The 26,365-nt window shown below is 40.8% G+C and overlaps 1 protein-coding gene across 9 annotated transcripts in view; it reads left to right on the plus strand.

The window, feature by feature from the left end:
- The window catches only part of itpr1b (inositol 1,4,5-trisphosphate receptor, type 1b), a 205,407-nt gene that overhangs the window by 171,262 nt on the left and 7,780 nt on the right, over positions 1 to 26,365 (plus strand). For all 9 annotated transcript variants that reach the window (XM_062046059.1, XM_062046065.1, XM_062046064.1 and 6 more), the window contains 7 exons: positions 186 to 361; positions 3,263 to 3,427; positions 3,541 to 3,730; positions 10,248 to 10,340; positions 13,071 to 13,219; positions 14,922 to 15,087; positions 18,853 to 19,013. In XM_062046059.1, the coding sequence (XP_061902043.1) occupies positions 186 to 361; positions 3,263 to 3,427; positions 3,541 to 3,730; positions 10,248 to 10,340; positions 13,071 to 13,219; positions 14,922 to 15,087; positions 18,853 to 19,013 (1,100 nt within the window). The remainder of the gene's footprint in view (positions 1 to 185; positions 362 to 3,262; positions 3,428 to 3,540; positions 3,731 to 10,247; positions 10,341 to 13,070; positions 13,220 to 14,921; positions 15,088 to 18,852; positions 19,014 to 26,365) is intronic.

Here is a 26,365-nt window from a genome sequence, read left to right on the forward strand (position 1 = left end):
CAAGTATGACTGGGAGACGCAACTGCTCTGTACTATTATCTGACATCTCTAATTTTATACCATCTTTATCATATTGCACTAAGTTGGTACATCCATGAAAAGACAGAAGCAGCTACAAAGGCTAATTTCAAATTTGGCCATCATATTAACTATTAGGGTGATTGACAGTTCTTCTTGATCTTCAGGTACCCTGGAACCTCATCTGTCTGCCTTGCTGTGGATGGCCATGCTGGTTTCCTTGGCTATTGTCATAATTTTGCCTCAGCCTCACGGTATCCGGGCACTCATTGCCTCAACTATTCTGCGGCTCATCTTTTCTGTGGGCCTGGAGCCCACATTACTCCTACTGGGGGGGTTTAATGTAAGTACAAAACAATATTATTATATATTTGCACCAAAGTCACATCCAGATTGTTTTACTCGGCAGGGGGTTGACTGGAATTAAAGTTCGCATCACCCTCTACAACTAAAAAAAAATAAAAAAATTGTTAGACCAGTGGCATGCACAAACTTTTTGAAGGGTAGGGGTGAACACTTTGTTTTGTAATATTTGTATTTATTTATTCATGTATTTTGCATATTTTTGTTGAAAATATGAGCTAATTGCCAAAGAGTATTAAACATGAATAGGGTTTAACTAGTCGACGCCATAAAATGACTATGGGAACGCTTACATGCCTTCATTGGAATCAATATAGTCCATCCAAGAGTAGTAGCTTAGTGTTTTTCCAACCAGGATGGCACTTTAGCACACATTTATTTGCCTCCCAAGAGGGATACCTCAGCAAGTTTTGCTCCTAAGAGGGCACTTTAGCACATGTTTTGGCTCCCAAGATGGCACTTTAGCATGCATTTTGACTCCCAGGAGGACACTTGAGTATGCATGTTGGGCCCTAGAGGGCTGTGTTAGCACACAATTTTGGCTCCTTAATGCATACTTGCCAACCCTCCCGATTTTCCAAGGAGACTCCCGAATTTCAGTGCCCCTCCCGAAAATCTCCCGAGGCAACCATTCTCTCGAATTTCTCCCAATTTCCACCCAGACAACAATATTCTGGGCGTGCCTTAAAGGCGCTGCCTTTGCGTGCCGACCCAGTCACATGATGTCTACGGCTCTCTACACACGCAAGCGAATGCAAAGCATACTTGGTCAACAGCCATATAGGTCACACTGAGGGTGACCGTATAAACAACTTTAACACTGTTACAAATATGTGCCACACTGTGAAACCCACACCAAACAAGAATGACAAACACATTTCGGGAGAACATCCACACCGTAACACAACATAAACACAACAGAACAAATACCCAGAACCCCTTGCAACACTAACTCTTCCGGGACGCTACAATATACACCCCCCGCTACCCCTACCCCCCGCCCACCTCAACCTCTTCCCCCCCCTCCTCCCGAATTCGGAGGTCTCAAGGTTGGCAAGTATGCCTTAATGTACCCTTTAACTCTTGTTTTGGTTCCTATTAGGGAACTTGAGCATGTATTTTAAGTTAAAGTTAAAGTTAAAGTACCAATGATTGTCACACACACACGAGGTGTGGTGAAATTTGTCCTCTGCATTTGACCCATCCCCTTGATCACCCCCTGGGAGGTGAGGGGAGCAGTGGGCAGCAGCGTAGCCGCGCCCGGGAATCATTTTTGGTGATTTAAACCCCAATTCCAACCCTTGATGCTGAGTGCCAAGCAAGGAGGAAATGGGTCCCATTTTTATAGTCTTTGGTATGACCCGGCCGGGGTTTGAACTCACAACCTACCGATCTCAGGGCGGACACTCCCAAGAGAGCAATTTAACAAACATTTTGGTTCCTAAGAGGGCAATTTAGCATGTGGTTCCTTTAAGGGCACTTTAGCACACGTTTTGGCATTTAAAAGGGCATTTAGCATGTGTTTTGGCTTGAAAATGCATTTTGGATCTCGGGATTCTACATAAAGGGGAACTGCACAAAATTTTGCCTATCGTTCACAATCATTATGAAAGACATGACGATGGATGTTTTTTTTTTTGTTTTTTTTTTTGCATCCTAAATATTAGATAAATGCGATCAAAAGTCTGCTTACAGTTGAGCCTATTAGAGCCGCCCTATTGTGCCAGAAAGCCCTTAAAAAACACCCAAAAAATTGCGGTGTTATATACATGATGTAAGTATATATGTAATGTAGTAACGGGCACATTTGTAATAATTTTAATATTTACGTATTTTGATCATTTTAAGCATACACGGTGCAACAATTTAAAAAACGCATCACAATGTTTTTTTGTTTTTTCTTCATCATTGATTTCCGCTCACTGCAGACTTAATGAGAGCCAACAAACATAATAAAACATCACTTACTGTGTAAGGTCTGCTGTCATTAGGGTGCCGACTGCTTGGATATTCATATATTCCCATTTAGATGAAAAAATAACTCATAATCCTCGCTAAGAACCAGGGTGACGGGGTGCGGCGGGGGAGCAAGCGTTTTTTCGTGTCGTTCTCGCCATTTCCGTGTCCTAAATGGATGTAAAAGTGTAGCAACTTGTCGGAATAGGTCCTTAGACTTCTTTTGTCCTTGTGAGATGCTCGATTTATGATCGACAATAAAAAAGCGAGGAAATACCCTACCAGTCGATCATGTCAAAATAGTACACAGGCTTGTGATCACAGCGCTGCTATAATTAGTTCATCTGTGTTAGCGCTTATAAATAACAATATCACTAATACTTGGTTAATATTCAAAGCACGAAATGTAATTGGATTATTGTTAGCGGTTTTTGAATGGTTATTTATTGGATTTCATGAGCAGAATAGAGCACCTCCCATTGGCTACGCTGTTTGCAGATTTTGATTTACGTTTATTTACAAGTTAGAATGCATTAAAAAATAATTCCATCCGTCATGTCTTTCATGATTGTGAACAATAGGCAAAATTCCCCCAAAAATGCAGTTCCCTTTTAAGCACGCATTTTGATTTCCAAGAGGATAGTTTAGCACACTTTTGACTCTAAAGAGGGCACTTTAGCACACACTTTTGGTTTTGTCATCTGTAAGACATGCAACCAAGCTTTTTGATATACACACTAGTTAAATAGCTCACTTGAAATGTCCTTTTTAGTTGGTAGAGATGCATAAAGATCTAATTAATATTCTACAATCTTTGTGAGCGTCAACACCACTAAGTGTTTGTGCTTCAAACAATGACAGTTACGGTTCCACCTTTTTCTTGATGTTATTGGGTTCTGTCTCAACATGTTTTTTGTGCTTTCAGTTATGCAATAAAGTCATCTTCCTGATGAGCTTTGTTGGCAACCGTGGAACATTCACACGAGGCTACCTAGCCATGATCATGGACGTGGAGTTCCTGTACCACCTGCTGTACCTGATTATCTGCTCCCTGGGGGTCTTCGTGCATGTCTTCTTCTATAGCCTGCTCGTGGGTGAACACACACGTGCAAATGCATCCAACCAATTTAAAAAATTCATATGACAAGAGGGAATGACTGGCCGTCAATGAACCAATAACGTTTGATATTTTCCCTTTCCCAGCTCTTTGATCTGGTTTACAGAGAAGAGACCTTGCTGAACGTCATAAAGAGTGTCACTCGCAATGGCCGCTCCATTGTCCTAACTGCCGTGCTCGCTCTTATACTTGTCTACCTCTTCTCTATTGTGGGCTACATCTTCTTCAAAGACGACTTCATTTTGGCTGTCGATAGGATTCCCAACAAAACCCTGGGTATGTACCAGCAGCGGTTTGTCATTTCCAACAAATGATAACATACACTTATTTCCCTGAACATACAAACATGGGACATTTTTCATCAGCATGATTGTGAAAATGTATTCAGTACTATCTACAAATACAATATACATTACAGTAAGATGAAACACAATGCATGTTTGTATGCTGTTTAGACCTTTAGGGCGTACAAGGAAGTGCACATGGTGTAGTACTCTTTTATTATTGCTGATGACTTATTGTTGACTGAACCATGTTGTATTTATTGAGCAACCAGAACAGAGTCATGTGTACAGCTTTCCTACGTCACAAAAGTGTGAATTTCCTGTTTGTATGGAGGTCATCTAAAAAAAAAACATACTATTTGAGTAATATCCTTTCTTGAGCTGAGGTCTTGCAATAATTGTATTCGTATACCGTATTTTTCGGACTATAAGTCGCAATTTTTTTCATAGTTTGGCCGGGGGTGCGACTTATACTCAGGAGCGACTTATGTGTGAATTTATTAACACATTACCGTAAAATATCAATCAATCAATCAATGTTTATTTATATAGCCCTAAATCACAAGTGTCTCAAAGGGCTGTACAAGCCACAACGACATCCTCGGTACAGAGCCCACATACGGGCAAGGAAAAACTCACCCCAGTGGGACGTCGGTGAATGACTATGAGAAACCTTGGAGAGGACCGCATATGTGGGTAACCCCCCCCCTCTAGGGGAGACCGAAAGCAACGGATGTCGAGTGGGTCTGACATAACATTGTGAAAGTCCAGTCCACAGTGGATCCAACACATCAGCGGGAGTCCAGTCCACAGCGGGGCCAACAGGAAACCATCCCGAGCGGAGACGGGTCAGCAGCGCAGAGATGTCCCCAACCGATGCACAGGCTAGTGGTCCACCCGGGGTCCCGGCTCTGGACAGCCAGCACTTCATCCATGGCCACCGGACCTATGCAACTCCCCCTCGCAAGGGACAGGGGAGAAGAGGAGAGAAGAAAAGAAACGGCAGATCAACTGGTCTAAAAAAGGGGGGGTCTATTTAAAGGCTAGATTATACAAATGAGTTTTAAGATGGGACTTAAATGCTTCTACTGAGGTAGCATCTCTAACTGTTACCGGGAGGGCATTCCAGAGTACTGGAGCCCGAATAGAAAACGCTCTATAGCCCGCAGACTTTTTTTTGGCTCTCGGAATCACTAATAAGCCGGAGTTCTTTGAACGCAGATTTCTTGTCGGGACATATGGTACAATACAATCGGCGAGATAGGCTGGAGCTAAACCGTGTAATATTTTATACGTAAGTAGTAAAACCTTAAAGTCGCATCTTAAGTGCACAGGAAGCCAGTGCAAGTGAGCCAGTATAGGCGTAATATGATCAAACTTTCTTGTTTTTGTCAAAAGCCTTGCAGCCGCATTTTGTACCAACTGTAATCTTTTAATGCTAGACATAGGGAGGCCCGAAAATAATACGTTACAGTAATCGAGACGAGACGTAACGAACGCATGAATAATGATCTCAGCGTCGCTAGTGGACAAGATGGAACGAATTTTAGCGATATTACGGAGATGAAAGAAGGCCGTTTTAGTAACACTCTTAATGTGTGACTCAAACGAGAGAGTTGGGTCGAAGATAATACCCAGATTCTTTACCGAGTCTCCTTGTTTAATTGTTTGGTTGTCAAATGTTAAGGTGGTATTATTAAATAGATGTTGGTGTCTAGCAGGACCGATAATCAGCATTTCCGTTTTCTTAGCGTTGAGTTGCAAAAAGTTAGCGGACATCCATTGTTTAATTTCATTAAGACACGCCTCCAGCTGACTACAGTCCGGCGTGTTGGTCAGCTTTAGGGGCATGTAGAGTTGAGTGTCATCAGCATAACAGTGAAAGCTAACACCGTACTTGCGTATGATGTCACCCAGCGGCAGCATGTAAATACTAAAGAGTGCAGGGCCAAGAACCGAACCCTGGGGAACTCCGCACGTTACCTTGACATAGTCCGAGGTCACATTGTTATGGGAGACGCACTGCATCCTGTCAGTAAGATAAGAGTTAAACCAAGACAAGGCTAAGTCTGACATACCAATACGTGTTTTGATACGCTCTAATAAAATATTATGATCGACGGTATCGAAAGCGGCGCTAAGATCAAGAAGCAGCAACATAGATGACGCATCAGAATCCATCGTTAGCAATAGATCATTAGTCATTTTTGCGAGGGCTGTCTCCGTAGAGTGATTTGCCCTGAAACCGGATTGAAAAGGTTCACAGAGATTGTTAGTCACTAAGTGTTCATTTAGCTGCTGTGCAACAGTTTTTTCGAGAATTTTGGAAATAAACGGAAGGTGGGAGACCGGTCGGTAGTTTACCATGAGGTCAGGATCGAGGTTAGGTCTTTTGAGCAGAGGATGAATAACCGCTTTTTTGAATGCTAGGGGAACAGTGCCGGAGGAAAGTGATAAGTTTATAATATTTAACACTGATGGACCTAATAAAACAAACAGTTCCTTGATAAGTTTCCCAGGAAGTGGGTCAAGTAAACATGTTGTTTGTTTTATCCCACTTACACGCTGTAATAATTCCTCTAATGTTATTTCATCAAAAATAGAGAGACTATTTTGGAGGGCAGTGTCCGTCGTATATACAGTCGTATTTGTGTTAATAGAGCCCAGTTGTAGCTGGGATGCGTTGTCTTTAATCTCCTTTCTAATGAGTTCAATTTTCTTATTAAAGAAATTCATAAAATCATCTGCCGAGTGGGTGGAGCTACTGGGAGGAGTCCCTTGTTGGGTTAGCGATGCTACTGTACTAAACAGAAATTTAGGATCGTTTTTGTTGAGGCGGATGAGATTTGAGTAGTATTTAGCTTTAGCTAAGGTAAGCATGCGTTTATACGTTATTAAACTATCACTCCATGCTTGATGGAAAACCTCAAGTTTAGTCGCGCGCCATTTGCGTTCCAGTTTTCTACATGATAATTTATGAGCTCTAATTTCTTCTGTAAACCATGGGGTGCGCCTTTTAGGGGCCCTTTTTTGCTTTAGCGGTGCTATACTATCAATAATTTCGCGCAAGGCATCGTCAAAGTTGTTAGTGAGTTTATCAATAGAGCCGACATAATTTGGGAATGGTGCTATTACCGAAGGCAGTAGGTCAGCAAGAGTCATCGTTGTGGCAGCATTAATGTTGCGGCCGCTATAGCAGTTATTATTATTATTAGCTTGTTGACAAAGAGTCAAAACTTCAAATTTTATAAGGTAATGATCGGACATTACTTTAGTATATGGAAGTATCATAACTTTGGAGGTGGTGACACCCCTGACAAGCACTAGATCTATTGTATTACCGTTGCGATGCGTGGGTTCATGTATTATTTGTGTAAGACCACAGCTATCAATTATGGTTTGGAGCGCCACGCACTGAGGGTCCGATGGGGTATTCATATGGATATTAAAGTCCCCCATTATGATTATATTGTCGGCGTGCGTCACTAGATCAGCAACGAACTCTGAGAATTCACTGATAAAGTCCGAATAGGGCCCAGGGGGGCGGTAGATAACAGCCAGGTCGAGAGGTAGCGGTGTGACAGACCTCATAGTAAGCACCTCAAACGATTTATATTTATTATTTAGGTTAGGGGTAAGGTTGAAATTTTCATTGTATATTAGTGCGACACCCCCTCCCCTTTTAAGAGGGCGGGCAACATGCGCATTCGTATAGTTAGGAGGAGATGCCTCATTGAGCGCAAAAAATTCGTCCGGTTTGAGCCAGGTTTCGCTAAGACCAATGACGTTAAGATTGTTGTCTCTAATGACCTCATTAACCAATAACGCCTTGGGAGACAATGATCTTATGTTTAAAAAGCCCATATTATAGGTATTGGGCTGTTTTGACGAGTTTTTGTTAAGATTATCCGTAGTGGCAATATTAACAATGTTGCGTTTATTATGCGTAGTGCACTTTAAATAGTTTCGACCATATCTAGGAATTGATATGACGGGAATTTTCAGATTGTTTGCTTGGTGCTGCAATAGACTGGACATATCATACTTTGCCACCTCAGTAGAATGCATGTCCACCCCTGACACAGACACAACAGAAAAAACATTATGTGAATTGTGTATTATTCTAAGAGAATTGCTATGCGTACATGGATTATCCAGCCTGGCGCTGGCTAGTTCTAGCTTAACTGACTCCTCACCCGGACTAACAGACATTGTAATTGCCTGTGACCGGGCTTGCTCTAGTGTAGTCAGTCAAGTGAGACTTAAATAGTAGTCTATGTTTCTAGACAGGATGATGGCGCCTTCCTGGTTAGGGTGAAGGCCGTCTCTCATCAGCAAGCCTGGTTTGCCCCAGAAAGAGGGCCAGTTATCAATAAACGTTAGTCCCTGCTGCCTACAGTAGCTAGCCAACCACTTGTTAAGCGAGACTAATCTGCTATATCTCTCATCATTGCCTCTCGCAGGCAGGGGGCCAGAGACAATTACTCGATGCCTGGACATCTTTCTGGCGAGATCACAAGTCCTGGCTATGTTTCTCTTTGTAATCTCTGACTGTCTCATTCTAGTGTCATTGGAGCCAACGTGTACAACTATATTCGCATAATTAGTGGTGCGATTAGCCTGTCGTACGTGTTTACTAGGCCTGTTGCGAGTTAGCTCCCTAAGATTAGCTTCAATGTCAGGTGCTCTGGCCCCGGGGATACACTTTATTGCGGCTGGTTTGCTAAGCTTTATGTTTCGGGTGATGGAGTCCCCTATAACTAAGGTGTGGTGCCCGGTAGACTGGGGTGTAGGACTAGCTAAAGAGCTAAATCTATTATGCGTCTCAACCGGTACACCGTAGCTTGTAGGCCGCTTAGGACTGCTACAAGCTGGGCTAGTTAGCTCGCTACAGCTAACGCTAGCAGATGTGTCCGCAACATCTAAAGTTACGACATTACTCTGCTCTAACTGGCGGACACGGCCCTCTAGCAGAGCCAACCTCTCCGTGAGTATGGTGCAAGACGCGCAGGAAGCCATTACTCACAGTGTTTTCTGTCACCGAGTGAAGTTCCTGCTGTCCTCAGGGAAGTGGTCGCGGTCTGTAGGAGTAGCTTCTTACTGACCGGCGCTGCCTTTCTCCGCGCTAGCTTAGCAGCTAGAGATAGAGCGCTACTTAGCTTTTTCGCAACAGCGAACAGACGGCGAGCAGTCACGCACGGTGAACCGGAACGGTGAACCGGAACCGGTTCACAAATAATATTATTTAGCTCATTCACGTAAGAGACTAGACGTATAAGATTTCATGGGATTTAGCGATTAGGAGTGACAGATTGTTTGGTAAACGTATAGCATGTTCTATATGTTATAGTTATTTGAATGACTCTTACCATAATATGTTACGTTAACATACCAGGCACGTTCTCAGTTGGTTATTTATGCCTCATATAACGTACACTTATTCAGCCTGTTGTTCACTATTCTTTATTTTAAATTGCCTTTCAAATGTCTATTCTTGGTGTTGGGTTTTATCAAATAAATTATACTCCAGTGCGACTTATATATGTTTTTTTTCCTTCTTTATTATGCATTTTCGGCCGGTGCGACTTATACTCCGGAGCGACTTATACTCCGAAAAATACGGTATATGTGTTACCGGGGTCTCAAACTCAATTTAACTGGGTGCCACTGGAGGTAGAGTCTGGGAGGGGTTGGGCTATGCGAAGTATTCACCTCAGAATCACGTTTTAACCATATTACTAAATATGTTAGCGCGTCAGCTTGCTTAACGCATGTTGCTCTTTGTGCTGCCCAATGTTTTTGTGTTGTAAATATTGTTTTGCACCAATGTTGTTAATGTCTAGTGGGATTCAAGATTGGCGCAATATATTTACCTATTGTGTTACTGCGCGGTCTGCAATAACACTAAACCAGTGGTTCTTAACCTGGGTTCGATCGAACCCTAGGGGTTCGGTGAGTCGGCCTCAGGGGTTTGGCGGAGCCTCTGCCGCAGAGGTCAAGACACACCCGACTCATCGTGTAAATAAAAACTTCTCCCTATCGGCGTATTATGGATACCCCCGAACAATGTTCCCTCTAATTTTCCATCTGATTTGCAGGTGTGTAATTTGTTGTGAGTTTATGCACTGTGTTGGTTTTGTTCTTTGAATAAGATGATTTTCATGCACGGTTCATTTTGTACACCAGTAAAAAAACATATAACTTTGTCTTGAATTTGAAAAAAAACAACATTTTATTTTTCACTAAAGAAGGGTTCGGTGAATGCGCATATGAAACTGGTGGGGTTCGGTACCTTCAACAAAGTTAAGAACCACTGCACTAAACTATGAAGTTAAGTGGAGAGCCATAAAATATGGGCCTATGGGCCCCGAGTTTGAGACCCCTGACAGCTTGGGCTTTTAGCTTGTTTTTCCAAACGCTCTCGACTCTCAATCTGCTGACCCCGGTTCGATCCCAGGCAGTCTGAAGTGGCAGATAAAGACAGGTTACACGTCTTTAATTCCTTACAGACCTAGGAGCCAGTGTTGTGGGAGAGTTCTTCTCGGGTGGTGTGTGTCACAAAGAAAATGGAGAAAACTGTTCAACAGATGCTGTGAATGACGGTAAGTAGAGAGAAACATCAACATTATATTCAATAAAGGATCTTCTATATGTATTCATTCCCTGTTTGTGTCGGTGTGTCAATAACCAAGCTTGTGTGAATGACGGTGCGGTCTTCACGTCCTGGCAGACGACTGACTCAGTCAAAGACGGTTGGTCTCACTTAGCTGTATATCTGGTCTGACTGTCGGTCATGGGATTGAAACTGGCTGGGCCTAGGCGCTGGATTAAACAGCAAGGCTCCTTGTTTGTCTCAGGGGAATGAGCCTCGAAACATTAAATCGGAGCATGGAGGTTGAAAGGTCGGGGATTAATTAGCCCTAGGCACAAGCAGGTCAGTGGGTCCGCTCAGTGATGGCGCAAAAGGTCTTTCGCCTCAAAGAATATGTTCTTGCAAAGCCATTGACCTTGATGGGAAAACTTCCAATCTGGGGGGGAACATACATGCTACCTTCAAATTGGTCGACCAACCATGACGAGTCCACCTAGGGCTCGGGGCATAACCCTTTCTTGTATTCCATTCTGGCTAATTATGGCTGTCTGCTGACTTGTTTTTGTGTGCTTAGTTAAGATGAATTGTTCTTAACATTTTGAACTCAACGACCCCTAACATGGCCTAGTCAAAAAAGAAAAATGATCTTCTGCCTGTGTTATCTTTTTCTTTCTGTGTTTTTTTTTGGTTTATTTGCACCTTTATGGCTACTTTATCATCTTGATTTGTATTAATATGTGATACAGGGCATTCTTCCAAATTGATGCTGATAGTCCCATTGCATTTTGGCTATGTAAAACATCACATTTTCACAGGGTTTCCGGGGGTCATTAAAAATTATTAAAAGTCTTAAAATGGATTTTGTGAAAATTAAGGCCTCAATTGGCATTACAAAAGCATTAAATTCGATGTCCAGAACCATTGAAATTAAAACAATTGCATGACTGGGCCGATCGTCAAGAAGTCAATTATTCGAACGATAAATGAAAATAAACTCAATAACTTTGCCGTCATCGATAAAATTGCTAAGTCTCTGTTTCTTTTCGTCGTCTCTGGCTTTCAAACTGGATACATGACGTCTCACTCTGTGCATTGCTCTCGGCACCTTAGCACATGTATTGAACAGTAGAATTACATGATCAGAGTGAGCCTTTTGTCAGTCATCTACAATCTTTGTTTTTATATGCGTAAGCGGGAACAACTTGCAATTCCCTTTGTGTAGTAGTGGTTATAGTTAAGAATGGCATCTGAAGCGACACTCACTTTTTAATGTTGGAGCAAATCATTTTGAAACAACGGTCACTTTTAATGTGCACATTGCTTCGGAGCTGTGGAAAAAGATGTTTGCGAAGGTCGGCTGTCCGAACCCTGGAAATGATGTCTTAACAAGCTGACCAATCACAGATCTTTTCTAACATTCAGACAATCCAAACATACAAGTAATCATGTTTCTATAAATTTTTTCAAAATATGTACCGTATTTTCCGCACTATAAGGCGCACCTAAAAACCTCCAATTTTCTCAAAAGCTGACAGTGCGCCTTATAATCCGGTGCGCCTTATATATGGACCAATACTGAGCCACAACAGGTCTCGCAACTACGGGATGCATAACGTAACCCCAGCCTCTACTGTAGCGTCTATTCTGTGTGCCTTATAATGCGCTGCGCCTTATAGTGCGGAAAATACAGTACATACAATTTATTTTTCTCAAATTTTCAAACAGTAATTAAAACATTTTAACTACTCTAAGGAAATAATAAACCAAAGAAACCTGAAAACGTGCAAGGGATAACTAAAGAAAATGTAACAAAAACATTAATAAAAACATCATGTTAGAATTTGTTAAAAGGTCTTTATAGTGCGTTTTAGGCCAATTAGAGCCAATTCTAATTCACTAGAGAGTAACAGTTAATGTAAACTTTTCAACTGTTCAATATTGTCATTGTCAAATGCTTAAAATTGTGTCTATGCAGTAAGCTTTTGACTATACAGTATATAACTATTTGTAGTAGGACATGGACAATAAATTGGTTTTAAGTGGCATTGAAAAAATCATTGTTTTTGTATATGAATGATAAAATCATATCTTTGTCAGCTAATTAAAATAAACTAGCTACTTTATGTCTGTACAGAGTCAGAATTTATTACAGTATCTAAACGCACACATTATTTACATTAAACATTTGACTCTGATGAATCCTGTCCAAATACATTTTTCTTAACTTTATTTAAATTATGCAAGCAAGTAATTTACTATGATTGATCAACGTTTTTGATAAATCTGATTATTTGTTATTGTTTGACAGTTGGTTTACAATTCGGGGACGGCGTGGCGCAGTTGGGAGAGTGGCCGTGCCAGCAACCTGAGGGTTCCCGGTTCAATCCCCACCTTCTACCAACCTCGTCACGTCCGTTGTGTCCTTGAGCAAGACACTTCACCCTTGCTCCTGATGGGTCGTGGTTAGAGCCTTGCATGGCAGCTCCCGCCATCAGTGTGTGAATGTGTGTGTGAATGGATGAATGTGGAAATAGTGTCAAAGCGCTTTGAGTACCTTGAAGGTAGAAAAGCGCTATACAAGTATAACCCATTTACCATTTACAATTCAATTACACACAAACAAAGTTAACATCGTAACCACCAAATCCCGAAATCCTATTTTGGGCTGATACATTAGTAAGAGGGGGAAAAGACAATTTCCCATTGTGCTGTTTTTTTGTTTTTTTTTTACTTTCCGTAGGTTCTCTTTCTATCCAGCCATCTGCAATGGTTATCGAGGACAAAGAGCGAGTGTGTGACTCCTTACTCATGTGCATTGTCACAGTATTGAGCCACGGCCTGAGGAGTGGAGGAGGTGTTGGGGATGTACTGCGGAAACCATCCAAAGAGGTACAACAACAAGGAAGACATCACACCCCAGTGACATTTGGGACTGACTGTACTAAAACGACATCATCCATAGATCGATAGATGGATGGATCATTTTTGAAAATCTCCTAATTGTGTGAATGCTCCAAAGCATTCACACGCATGGTTTTCTACACCAAAATGAATCTATTTATTATTCAACAACTTCTTCGTCATCCGATTCAAACCGTTCCAACTTTAAACTGTTCAGCCTTTTCGGGAATCATGGGCTTTCCCCTTATCAAATCCTAAAAATTCCCAAATTTCTCAGAATTCCAGGTTTTACGGGACATTTTTCCCATTCAAAATGAATTGGCCATGTTTCAAACTTCCACTATTTCCACATTTTGCAACCAATTCAAACCATTCCACCTTCAACACATTCCACCATTCTGGAAATTCAAACTACCCTTTTTCCAAGTTCAAAAAAATTCCAGGATTTTCTAGAATTCCTGGTTTTCCAAAGCCCTATTTTCACCCTTTTTTCTGGCGACTTCTCCGCCCACATTTTTCAACCCACTTCAACCGTTCCACCATCAAAACATTCGTCTTAATTCGGACCCAAAAAAATCTTGTTTTTTGAACTGGAAAAATTCCTTGTTTTCCAGGAATTCCTTAATACCATTTCTCAATTCAACATCTTACCTCAACATTTCTCGAATGATTTGAAACATTTCAACACCAACCATTCAAGTTTTTTACCATTTTCAAAAAAATTCCCGCTTTCCCCGAAATGGCCAAATTTTTGGGAAATTCCCATTTAAATCAATGGGACATTCTTCAAAGTTCCACAATTGATTCAAACTGTTCCAACTTCAAAATATTGTGTTTGGGAATTGTGTGCTCTACTTCAACAATTCTAAAAAAAAATTCCAGGATTTCAGTTCAACTCCAGCATTGTAGCATTCAAACATCTACAAACCCCGTTTCCATATGAGTTGGGAAATTGTGTTAGATGTAAATATAAACGGAATACAATGATTTGCAAATCATTTTCAACCCATATTCAGTTGAATATGCTACAAAGGCAACATATTTGATGTTCAAACTGATAAATATTTTTTTTTGCAAATAATTATTAACTTAAGAATTTGATGCCAGCAACATGTGACAAAGAAGTTAGGAAAGGTGGCAATAAATACTGATAAAGTTGAGGAATGCTCATCAAACACTTATTTGGAACATCCCACAGGTGAACAGGCAAATTGGGAACAGGTGGGTGCCATGATTGGGTACAAAAGTAGATTCCATGAAATGCTCAGTCATTCACAAACAAGGATGGGGCGAGGGTCACCACTTTGTCAACAAATGCGTGACCAAATTGTTGAACAGTTTAAGAAAAACCTTTCTCAACCAGCTATTGCAAGGAATTTAGGGATTTCATCATCTACGGTCCGTAATATCATCAAAGGGTTCAGAGAATCTGGAGAAATCACTGCACGTAAGCAGCCAAGCCCGTGACCTTCGATCCCTCAGGCTGTACTGCAGATGGACAAATTTGTAGAACATACACCCCTCTTGATACGAATTTACAGGATTTAGGGGTAGAGATCTACCTACAAAATATACAACTAACATCAGATCTGTTAGTCTTTGTTATAATTGAGCATATGGTCCTTCTATATTGTGCGCACATTGTGTGAGTGACTGTAGCTAAAATTGCTCTTCTCTTGGTTTTTAACAGGAGCCACTCTTTGCAGCCAGAGTCATCTTTGACCTGTTGTTCTTCTTCATGGTTATCATCATTGTTCTCAACCTTATCTTTGGTGTCATTATTGATACATTTGCTGACCTGAGGAGTGAGAAGCAGAAAAAAGAAGAAATCTTGAAAACAACATGCTTTATTTGTGGTAGGTATTGCCTAGTTATGTCTGGGCTTGCCATGTTTGACACACAGCGGTTAATAGCAAAAAGTTCTAAGAATAACTTTTCGGTCCTACTGTCTTAACTATTGTATTCTCAGAAAAGGAAGCAACAGATATAATGCCGTTTAGCTTCAATGCTGCACCATAACTCAGAATAGGGACTGTTTATCTGGGTAGTGTAAACATTGAAACGCCTCTTCTTCCCAGAAAAAGTGGCTACTCACATCGGCTAAGGAAGAGGAAGATTTTTTTCCGCAAATTGGTTGAGAGCAGAGTTTTCCAACTCAATTTACCTGGCGGCCGCTTGAGATAGTCTGGTTGAGGCTGGTTTGCGCCAAATAGTTTCTTCAGAATTACGTTTTAACCACGTGACTAAAATTGTTAATTTCTACTACCAGCATCCATAATGACCCTAAGATATGGTAGGCCTTCAAGAGGTCATATTATGATTTTTTTCTACATTTAAAACACTTCCTAGTGGTCTACATCAGTGGTCCCCAACCTTTTTGTAGCTGGGGACCGGTCAACGCTTGAAAATTTGTCCCACGGACCGGGGGTATGGGGGGGTGGATTTTTTTTTTTTTTTTTTTTTTTTTTTTTTTTCCCATAAAGAAATACAATCATGTGTGCTTACGGACTGTATCCCTGCAGACTGTATTGATCTATATTGATATATAATGTATATATTGTGTTTTTTATGTTGATTTAATTTATTTATTTATTTATTTATTTATTTATTTTTTTAATTTCTTGCGCGGCCCGGTACCAATCGGCCCGGTGGTTGGGGACCACTGGTCTACATAACATGTAAATATGGTTCTTTGATCCACATTTTGCATTGATTATGTTTTACAGACAATCTTCAAACCGTTTTCTGATCGCCTCTTCAGGATGCGCTGTTTTGTACGCGGTTTTATTTACATTTCCCCACTTCGTCTGCGTCTTCTCCCCGTCAGCTATGTTATATTTTTTATCGTTTCCATATGGAGTATTCTGACAGTTATAAGTTAGAACTATACGCACATTTGTATTAGAAAAGGCAACAGCGGAGGATGCATGTGCATGTACGAGCCAGTCTTCCCCGTAACAAGAGAATAGAGAAAAAGAAGGAACTTATTGGCTACAATGGCGGACTCAAGCAAAGCTCCTCGGGTAAAACTTTACCATATATGGATATATCGGCTGACGGCACACTTGGGAAAACGGCACAAATGAGGCAAATTCCAAACGGCTTGTTTGGAGGAAGTATGAGCTTCAAGCACACCTGTGAAGTGAAAACCATTTCAGGTGACTAACTCTTGAAGCTCATCGATAGAATGCCAAGAGTGTGCAAAGCAGTAATCAGAGCAAAGGGTGGTTATTTTGTAGAAACTAGAATATAAAACATGTTTTCAGTTATTTCACCTTTTTTTGTTAAGTACATAACTCCACATGTGTTCATTCATAGTTTTGATGCCTTCAGTGACAATCTACAATGTAAATAGTCATGAAAAAAAAAAAAAACTTTTGGCCTGTACTGTATAAGATCACCACCCATGGCTAGTATAATGTATGTTACCATTAGTGGTTTGGGTATCTGAAGCATACTTGCCAACCCTCCCGATTTTCCCGGAAGACTCCCGAATTTCAGTGCCCCTCCCGAAAATCTCCCGGGGCAACCATTCTCCCGAATTTCTCCTGATTTCCACCCGGACAACAATATTGGGGGCGTGCCTTAAGGGCACTGCCTTTAGCGTCCTCTACAACCTGTCATCACGTCCGCTTTTCCTCCCTACAAACAGCGTACCGGCCCAGTCACATAATATGTGCGGCTTTTACACACACAGAAGTGAATGCAAGGCATACTTGAGCAACAGCCACACAGGTCACACTGAGGGTGGCCGTATTAACAACTTTAACACTGTTACAAATATGCGCCGCACTGTGAACCCACACCAAACAAGAATGACAAACACATTTCGGGAGAACATCCGCACCGTAACACAACATAAACACAACAGAACAAATACCCAGAACCCCTTGAAGCACTAACTCTTCCGGGACGCTACAATATACACCCCCCGCTACCACCAATTCGGAGGTCTCAAGGTTGGCAAGTATGATCTGAAGTATAAAAAAGCGCCACATAAATCCAATCAATTATTATTTTCCTAGATATTAAACATACGGTTGTCTGTATATGTCGCAATTAGAAGTAAAAATGTAAAGAAAATTGGCACATGCCAATCAGGCGTTCACGTACACAAGAGATCTTCAAGAAGGAAAAAATTTAAAGACTTATTGTGCCATGGTGGTTGATATTTTTGTTGAAATGGTGAGTGAAATCATACGATTTTCAAACAATGCTTTTGTAACATGACATTATTGTTTTGTTTGAACGCCACTGCCCTCCACTGTTGGCCGCCACCTAATCGTTGCAAACAGCCCCTTTAATATAAGAAGCAGTGGGACTGTCTGTCACGTCGACCTTAATTTAGTGCAACAAGCAAGACACTAATATTTTTAGCAAGTCTCAGTTGTGACACTTTGTCTGCCCATCTCTTGTGACCATGTTTCTTCTTCCTTTTTTTTCTCCACATTTTCACTGAGGGTCACATGCGCAATTATGTCATGTTGTCACAAGTTAGTTTAAGGCAGGGGTGTCCAAACTTTTTCCACTGAGGGCCGCACACTGAAAAATCAAAGCAAGCGGGGGCAATTTTTATATTTTTTATTTTAAAAACCAATACAATATATGTATAAAAAATATACATTTAGGCCTCCACTCAGGTTTGATACCAGGGACTCCAAAGGGTTTAGGTTCAAAAAAATAAAAATGTCAGTATTTAGTATTATTATTATTATTATTATTCAAAGTTTAAATATCTAGATCAACATTAGGTATATCTGTCAATATAACGTTTTTGTTTTTTTTAGATTTAAGTTGTATGCTCTTTTTGTCAAAGAAAACCCAGTTTTTTATGGAAAAAACACAAAATATGAAATATTTTCCCCCAATAAAATTTTAAAGTGGAACATTTCAGATTATATAGTAATTGGAGCTCATAACATGACTCATAACAACATTGATTTTAATGTATTATTATTTTTTGAGCAATGACACTTAAAAAAAAAAAAAAAAGTTATTGGGGATCCAAAAGGGTCCTGCTCAGTTAGGTGTTAAAAAATAAATCGTACTTTTTTTTTTAAAACTGTTGACACAATAGTCTCGAGATCAACTTCAGATCTATCTGTCAATTATTACTTGTATTGTTTATTATGTTCCTTGTTTGTTCATTTTAGGCCCTTCTTTAAAAAAAACAAAAAAAACATAGTTTTTTATATGGCAAACACAAAATATGCAACATTTTCCCCAAAAATATCTCAAAGTGGAATATTTAATGTGACCTAATTGGAGCCTTGAATAGGTCAATAATTCATAATAACATTGTTTTTGATTCATTATTATGTTTTAAAGAAAGAAACAGCCTGCATGACAGCTTAGTGTTATTAGAGTCAACATAGCAACATTTTATTGTCACCTGTTACTCTTTTATACCACTTTTTATGTTTGTTTGTTTTTTTTATCGTATTTTTAGAATGTGCCGTGGGGCCGTTAAAAAATTACATGCGGGCCGCAAATGGCCCCCGGGCCGCACTTTGGACATCCCTGGTTTAAGGGAACTCAGGTTTTTAGGAAAACATATGTTGTCATCTTTGTGATCAGTCCTAATCAATGTGTGTGTCCCTCGTTTGGTCTGTTTGCTTTAGGTCTGGAGAGAGACAAGTTTGACAATAAGACGGTTACCTTTGAAGAGCACATCAAGGTTGAACACAACATGTGGCACTACCTATTCTTCATCGTCCTGGTTAAGGTCAAGGATTCCACCGAATACACCGGCCCGGAAAGCTATGTGGCCGAAATGATCAGGGTAAGATCATTGAAATGTTCCCACAAAAAGCATGAAAAAATTAACACAGGGTTATTTCTTTGTGAAGTTATGTACAAACCCCAAAACCAGTGAAGTTGGCACGTTGTGTAAATCGTAAATAAAAACGGAATACAATGATTTGCAAATCCTTTTCAACTTATATTTAATTGAATGGACTGCAAAGACAAGATACTTAACGTTCGAACTGGTAAACTTTATTTTTTGCAAATATTAGCTCATTAGGAATTTTATGCCTCTAACAAGTGGCAAAAAAGACTAAGAAAGTTGAGGAATCCTCATCAAACACTTATTTGGAACATCCCACAGGTGAACAGGCTAATTGGGAACAGGTGGGTGCCATGATTGGGTATAAAAGCAGCTTCCATGAAATGCTCAGTCATTCACAAATAAGGGTGGGGCGGACTTGTCGAACAGTTTAAGCTATTGCAAGAAATTTAAGGATTTCACCATCCACGGTCCGTAATATCATCAAAAGGTTCAGAGAATCTGGAGAAATCACTGCACGTAAGCGATGATATTACGGCCCTTCGCAACGTTATCATGGACGCCCCTGCTTATTTCAGCAAGACAATGCCAAGCCACGTGTTACAACAGCGTGGCTTCATAGTAAAAGAGTGCGGGTACTAGACTGGCCTGCCTGTAGTCCAGACCTGTCTCCCATTGAAAATGTGTGGCACATTATGAAGCGTAAAATACCACAACAAAGACCCCGGACTGTTAAACAAATTGAGCTGGGAAAGAATTCCACCTTAAAAGCTTCAAAAATTGGTCTTCTCAATTGGTCTTCTCAGTTCCCAAACGTTTACTGAGTGTTGTTAAAAGGAAAGGCCATGTAACACAGTGGTGAACATGCCCCTGTGCCAACTTGTTTGCAATGTGTTTCTGTCATTAAATTTAAGTTAATGATTATTTGCAAAAAAATTAAGTTTCTCAGTGCGAACATTAAATATCTTGTCTTTGCAGTCTATTCAATTAATTATAAGTTGATAAAGGATTTGCAAATCATTGTATTCTGTTTTTGTTTACGAATTACACAATGTGCCAACTTCACTGGTCTTGGGTTTTGTAACATAAACATAGTATTCACATCCAAAAACAAGATTACTAAAAACATATTTACCATTAACTGGGTACATGGTATATTATTTTAAATTCAACATCATTCCTGCTGCAAAATTGGAATTCTCTGCACAAATTCTACACAGTATTGTCTTGAACCCTTTGACCCAAGAGGCAGCATTATGTAATCCCGCCCTGTTGACCCTAAATTCTTCTGAGGTATTATCGCAGTACTCAGCTTTGTGAATAGAGAGTTAACATTCAGACTGTCTGCCTCTGGCATAAATGTGTTAATCCCCCTGGCAGTCAGGCAGCAGACACACACACACATTGTTTTTAGTCAGCAAAATGATTTATCTCAGTCTGTCCTTTTTGTTGTATCATGTTGATATTTACACTTACTTGTTCTGATGACCAAATTGATACATGTCAAACTCAAATCAATTTTGCCTTTCAGCCATAAGGGTTTATTAATAACCACGAAACACATACTGTAAATGTGCATCCACACAACTACTGAATATTAGAGAGATGGCGATTTTCGTGAAACAGTATGTTATCGCCATTGCCGATCAATGCCTTTTAATGCCGATTACGGCAAGTAAACTGCATGTTTTAGTATGTTAAGGACGATGCAAAACATGTTACACACCGAGAGCAAGCCAGGAGCAGGCATGCTAGTGGTTAGAGTGTCCGCCCTAAGATCGGTAGGTTGTGAGTTCAAACCCCGACCGAGTCATACCAAAGACTATAAAAATGGGACCCATTGCCTCCCTGCTTGGCACTCAGCATCAAGGGTTGGAATTGGGGGTTAAATCACCAAAAATGATTCCCGGGCGTGGCCACAGCTGCTGCTCACTGCTCCCCTCACCTCCCAGGGGGTGCTCAAGGGCGATGGGTCAAATGCAGAGAATAATTTCGCCACACCTAGTGTGTGTGTGACAATCATTGGTACTTTAACTTTAACTAATAGCTAAAATACCTTAAGCCAGCTTTAAACGGCAACAAAAAAGTGATTTAGGAAGTGTAGATGGAACCGTGTTGCAGCACAGGGTAACCAGCTGGGACATTTTTTTTGTTTGTTTTTTATACTGTCTGCAAACTCAGGCACAGGGGAACTTTGATGGCAAAAAACACATTTAAATGGAAAATACATATCGTATTTTTCAGAGTATAAGTCGCACCGGAGTATAAGTCGCACCGGCCGAAAATGCATAATAAAGAAGGAAAAAAACATAAGTCGCACTGGACTATAAGTCGCATTTTTTGGGGAAGTGTATTTGATAAAACCCAACACCAAGAATAGACATTTGAAAGGCAATTTGAAATAAATAAAGAATAGTGAACAACAGGCTGAATAAGTGTACGTTATATGAGGCATAAATAACCAACTGAGAACGTGCCTGGTATGTTAACGTAACATATTATGGTAAGAGTCATTCAAATAACTATAACATATAGAACATGCTATACGTTTACCAAACAATCTGTCACTCCTAATCGCTAAATCCCATGAAATCTTATACGTCTAGTCTCTTACGTGAATGAGCTAAATAATATTATTTGATATTTTACGGTAATGTGTTAATAATTTCACACACAAGTCGCTCCTGAGTATAAGTCGCACCCCCGGCCAAACTATGAAAAAAACTACGACTTACAGTCCGAAAAGTACGGTAGTAGTTTTTGCTTTTGTTTCGTTAGTGTTAGTTGTTTTGCTCAGAAAATTGTATGTAATAAAGGAGGACAAGAAACTAGTTTGAATATTATGTTAATGTTAAACTGTCAATAGCACTCACCATAAACGAGTTGAAAAATGTACAGTTAATACATGTAATCGGTATTGGTATCAACCGATCTCACTCATGGATGATTACCATGAATTGATTACGTGGACCCCGACTTAAACAAGCTGAAAAACTTATTCGGGTGTTACCATTTAGTGGTCAATTGTACGGAATATGTACTGTACTGTGCAATCTACTAAGAAAAGTTTCAATCAATCAATGAAAAAAAAACGGTATGGTAATTGACCGCATAAAACCCTGATCAAAACGTCTGTACTGAACAGTTATCAAGTACCTCATGCACAGAATGATGCATCAGGGCATTTCAATGTTTAATGATAAATAAGGGTGAAATGATTCAATAACCAAAGTTCCTCATTGTGTCATCTCATCCAGTAGTGATATCAACCATTGTGATATTTAACCTTACAATATAATTACCGTATGTTGATGCCACGTATGGTCATTCATACAGTTGCTCCTTTGTGTTTCAAGGGCCAAAAAATAGCCTCGGCTTACCCGTGTGCTTTACTGATGTGGTAAAACTTCTAATTGTTGCTTCAGGCTCACACAAAATGAGTCCTCTTTGTAAGCAGTTCTGAAGACAAACGGCAAGATCTTTCAAAGTTGTTGCTGTACTGCCGTCACGGTTCCTCATTGGAACTCCTCTAGCCCACTCCATTGTCTTTTGTCTTGACCTGACCCTCTCAGTCTTGTGACCAACCACCTGATTTAGGATTAACCCCCATCCTCTCCTATTAACCTTGCACCCCGCTGAACCAAAATGAGTTTGTCGAAGGTGCATTCTTTTTAGCCGGTTTAACAGGAGTGGAGAGCAGCCACGCATTGTGTGAAAGGCCCCACTGACCCACTCATTCTTAACATCCACACTCAAAAATGTGTCCACATTCCATCTTGGCACAGGCATCTCTTGATTTGGAAGTCGGGATATTAGCTTTGTGAGGTTTGTCCAGAGATTTTTTTTAAAAGGTTAACGCGACAGATTTAAGGAGTTTGTGTTTAAAAAAAAATCTGTCAACATTTGCCAAGTGTTTGGCATTTTGAAAAGGCAGCAGTGTGGTTTATTGGTTCTCACTGCACAGTAACAGATCGAGCCTTTCTGTGGGGAGTTTCTTACTGTGCTTGTGTGGATTCTCTCTTCATCTGCGGTTCGTGACTCATGCATGTTAGGTCATTAGAGATGGAAGCACTAATTAATACATAAAGCACTACACGTTTGACCAGTGAGAGCGCACTGTTCGTACCGTCTAGTTCTCCTTGTGTTTTCTGCTCCTGAAATTGAAAATTGGCAGTCATTTCCAGTGTTGGGTTAGTTACTGAAAACCAGTAACTATGAAATAAGTGCCAAGGTTGTCAGCATTTAAGGAAAATCTCACGCCCCGATGCCTCGAGCGCCGCTAGCTACTGCGCCGCAAGCTACTGCGCCGCAAGCTACTGCGCCGCAAGCTACTACTTGACTGTATTATGCTGATAGTATATATTTTTACCATGAATTGATTATAAGGCTTATATTTAATATGCCACAAATTAATCCCGCATAACAAACACCTCCCCCATCCCATCCATATAACCTGCCAATACAAATCAAACACCCCCACAACACACTCGATCCCACAGCCCAAAGTACCGTTCACCTCCGTAAAGTTCATACAGCACATATATTTCCCCAAAGTTACGTACGGGCAAGCGATCAAATGTTTGGAAGCCGCAGCTGCGTACTCACGGTACCGCGTATCCAACTCAAAGTCCTCCTGGTAAGAGTCTCTGTTGTCCCAGTTCTCCACAGGCCAATGGTAAAGCTTGACTGTCATCTTTCCGGAATGTAAACAATGAAACACCGGCTACGTGTTTGTGTTGCTGCAGCCGGCCGCTAATACACCGCTTCCCACCTACAGCTTTCTTCTTTGCTGTCTTCATTGTTCATTAAACAAATTGCAAAAGATTCACCAACACAGATGTCCAGAATACTGTGGAATTTTGCGATGAAAACAGACCACTTAATAGCTGGCCCAAAATGTCCGCTACAATCCGTGACGTCACGCGCAAACGTCATCATACCGAGACGTTTTCAGCAGGATATTTCGCGGGAAATATAAAATTGCACTTTACTAATCTAACCCGGCCGTATTGGCACGTTAAGATTTCATCATTGATGTATAAACTATCAGACTGCGTGGTCGGTAGTAGTGGGTTTCAGTGGGCCTTTAAAATAGAATAGAATTTCGAATGCTCAGTGAACGCAGGCCGGCAAGAAAGGGAATTACGCCCAACTCCGGCGCGGCACAAATGGCCTGTGTGTGAGTACACCATAAATTGCCTGTAGGTGTGAATGTGAGTGTGAATGGTTGTCCGGTGTCAGCCTTGTGAATAACATGTGACTAGTCCACAGTGTCACTCACCTCCCGCACCCTGTCAGCAAGGATAGGCTTCAACTTCCATGTGACCCTGAATAAGACGAGGAGATCAAAATTGGTGGCTACAGTAGGTGTCGAGTGCAAGTAATTTGTTTCAATAAATCAATATGATATTATTTCATATCCTTGAATTAAGAGGGGAATGTGTAATATCACAGTTACATGTATTATTTGAACCAGAAACAGGAGTTGTTGTCCTTCTCACTTAGTTTCATGTTATCGAGTGATGCAATAATGGGAGAGGGGGTGTAGAAAGAAGTCAGACTATTCTGATAATGACTTGGATTGACGTCAGTTGTGGAGGAGTCTGGCTGAAGTGTCACATATATGATGGTGTGAAATGACTATGCTTACTCATTGTCCTTGTTTTTGATTGCACCTTTGAAACCCAGCATCGGCGCAATATGACAAATTCACACCAGTTTGTTGGCCTTCCTGCGTTTGCAGATGGGTGTCAGATATTTCTGTTATTTTTGGCACATCTGTAGACACCCGTTTGGTGGCCTGCGGGATGACAAAGTGACTTTTTGTCTCTTATTAGTTTAACCACACAGTTTCCTGTTTCTCTGTCATGACCTTGATAATGACGGCCGTAACTTTGTCGTTACTATTGAGCCGTGACAATCGCATGAAGTCACGTCTGCACTCGTCAATTATAAACCCGGCAATTGCAGCGGAATGTGCTGAAATTCAAAATGAGCCGATGTTTACAAATATATTTGTACTTTGTTTAAGCCTGTGATCTGAAAGTAGGAAGCATAAGTTTTAAGTTTGTTGAACTGCTCTGAGGTGCCTCGTCTAGCAGGGAATGAAGTGTAAACACTTTCAGGTAAATGAAGCCTTTGCATCCAGGAAGTGGTTCCTGCCCGAAGCACTTTTGTTTTTTCATAATGAGTGTGTGCTTCTCGGTATCTTAGTATGATGCGATTCCCCTTTGGCTGCTGCCTGACCTTTGACTGGTTTCTCTACAAACAAACCACTGTAAACAAGGGGCTTTCCTTGCCATCTTCCTCAGCGCTCGCTTTCTCCACCTCAGTGACTCCGCCGCCTGGTTCTGTGCGTTAGCCGTGACGACTGTGCTCAGTGAGGTCATGTGGCAGCGACGTATGTGTGTGGAAAGGTTTTAGGGTTAATCATCCACCCCGTCACATGACTCGGGACTAATCTGGAGGCGGTTTCAGACAGCAAACATCTACAATGGCATGTGGTGGTCAAGTGCCACGGGAGATGCAAGCTAGAATTCACCCAGATTGCACTTTGACCCGGCCGAGTTTAACCTTCTTGTTGCGTGTACGTCTGAAACCAAACTGAGGCCAATCATTGAAATCTGTAATATAATATTCAAAATAAATACATACAAAAAAACTATTCACAACAGCTAATTAGGTGGGCACTGCTGGAGAAAAATGATGCAGGACACAACAGAGAATATACAGTAAAGATAACATGTTAAAACCACATTAGCCATTGTTATCCTCTTATGATAACACTCTTCTAGGGTTGTACGCTATACCGGTATTGGTATAGAACCGCGATACTAATGAATCATATTCGGTACTATACCACCTAGTCGATACTACTAGAGATGTCCGATAATATCGGGCTGCCGATATTATCGGCCGATAAATGCTTTAAAATGTAATATCGGAAATTATCGGTATTGGATTCAAAAAGTAAAATGTATGACTTTTTAAAACGCCGCTATAGGGAGAAGTACAGAGCGCCAATAAACCTTAAAGGCACTGCCTTTGCGTGCCGGCCCAATCACATAATACCTACGGTTTTTCCACACACACAAGTGAATGCAATGCATACTTGGTCAACAGCCATACAGGTCACACTGAGGGTAACCGTATAAACAACTTTAACACTGTTACAAATATGCGCCACACTGTGAACCCACACCAAACAAGAATGACAAACACATTTCGGGAGAACATCCGCACCGTAACACAACATAAACACAACAGAACAAATACCCAGAACCCCTTGCAGCACTAACTCTTCCGGGACGCTACAATATACACCCCCCGCTACCCCCACGCCCCCC

This window comes from Entelurus aequoreus, linkage group LG01 (assembly GCF_033978785.1).
Source record: "Entelurus aequoreus isolate RoL-2023_Sb linkage group LG01, RoL_Eaeq_v1.1, whole genome shotgun sequence".
NCBI classification, from domain to species: Eukaryota; Metazoa; Chordata; class Actinopteri; order Syngnathiformes; family Syngnathidae; genus Entelurus; species Entelurus aequoreus.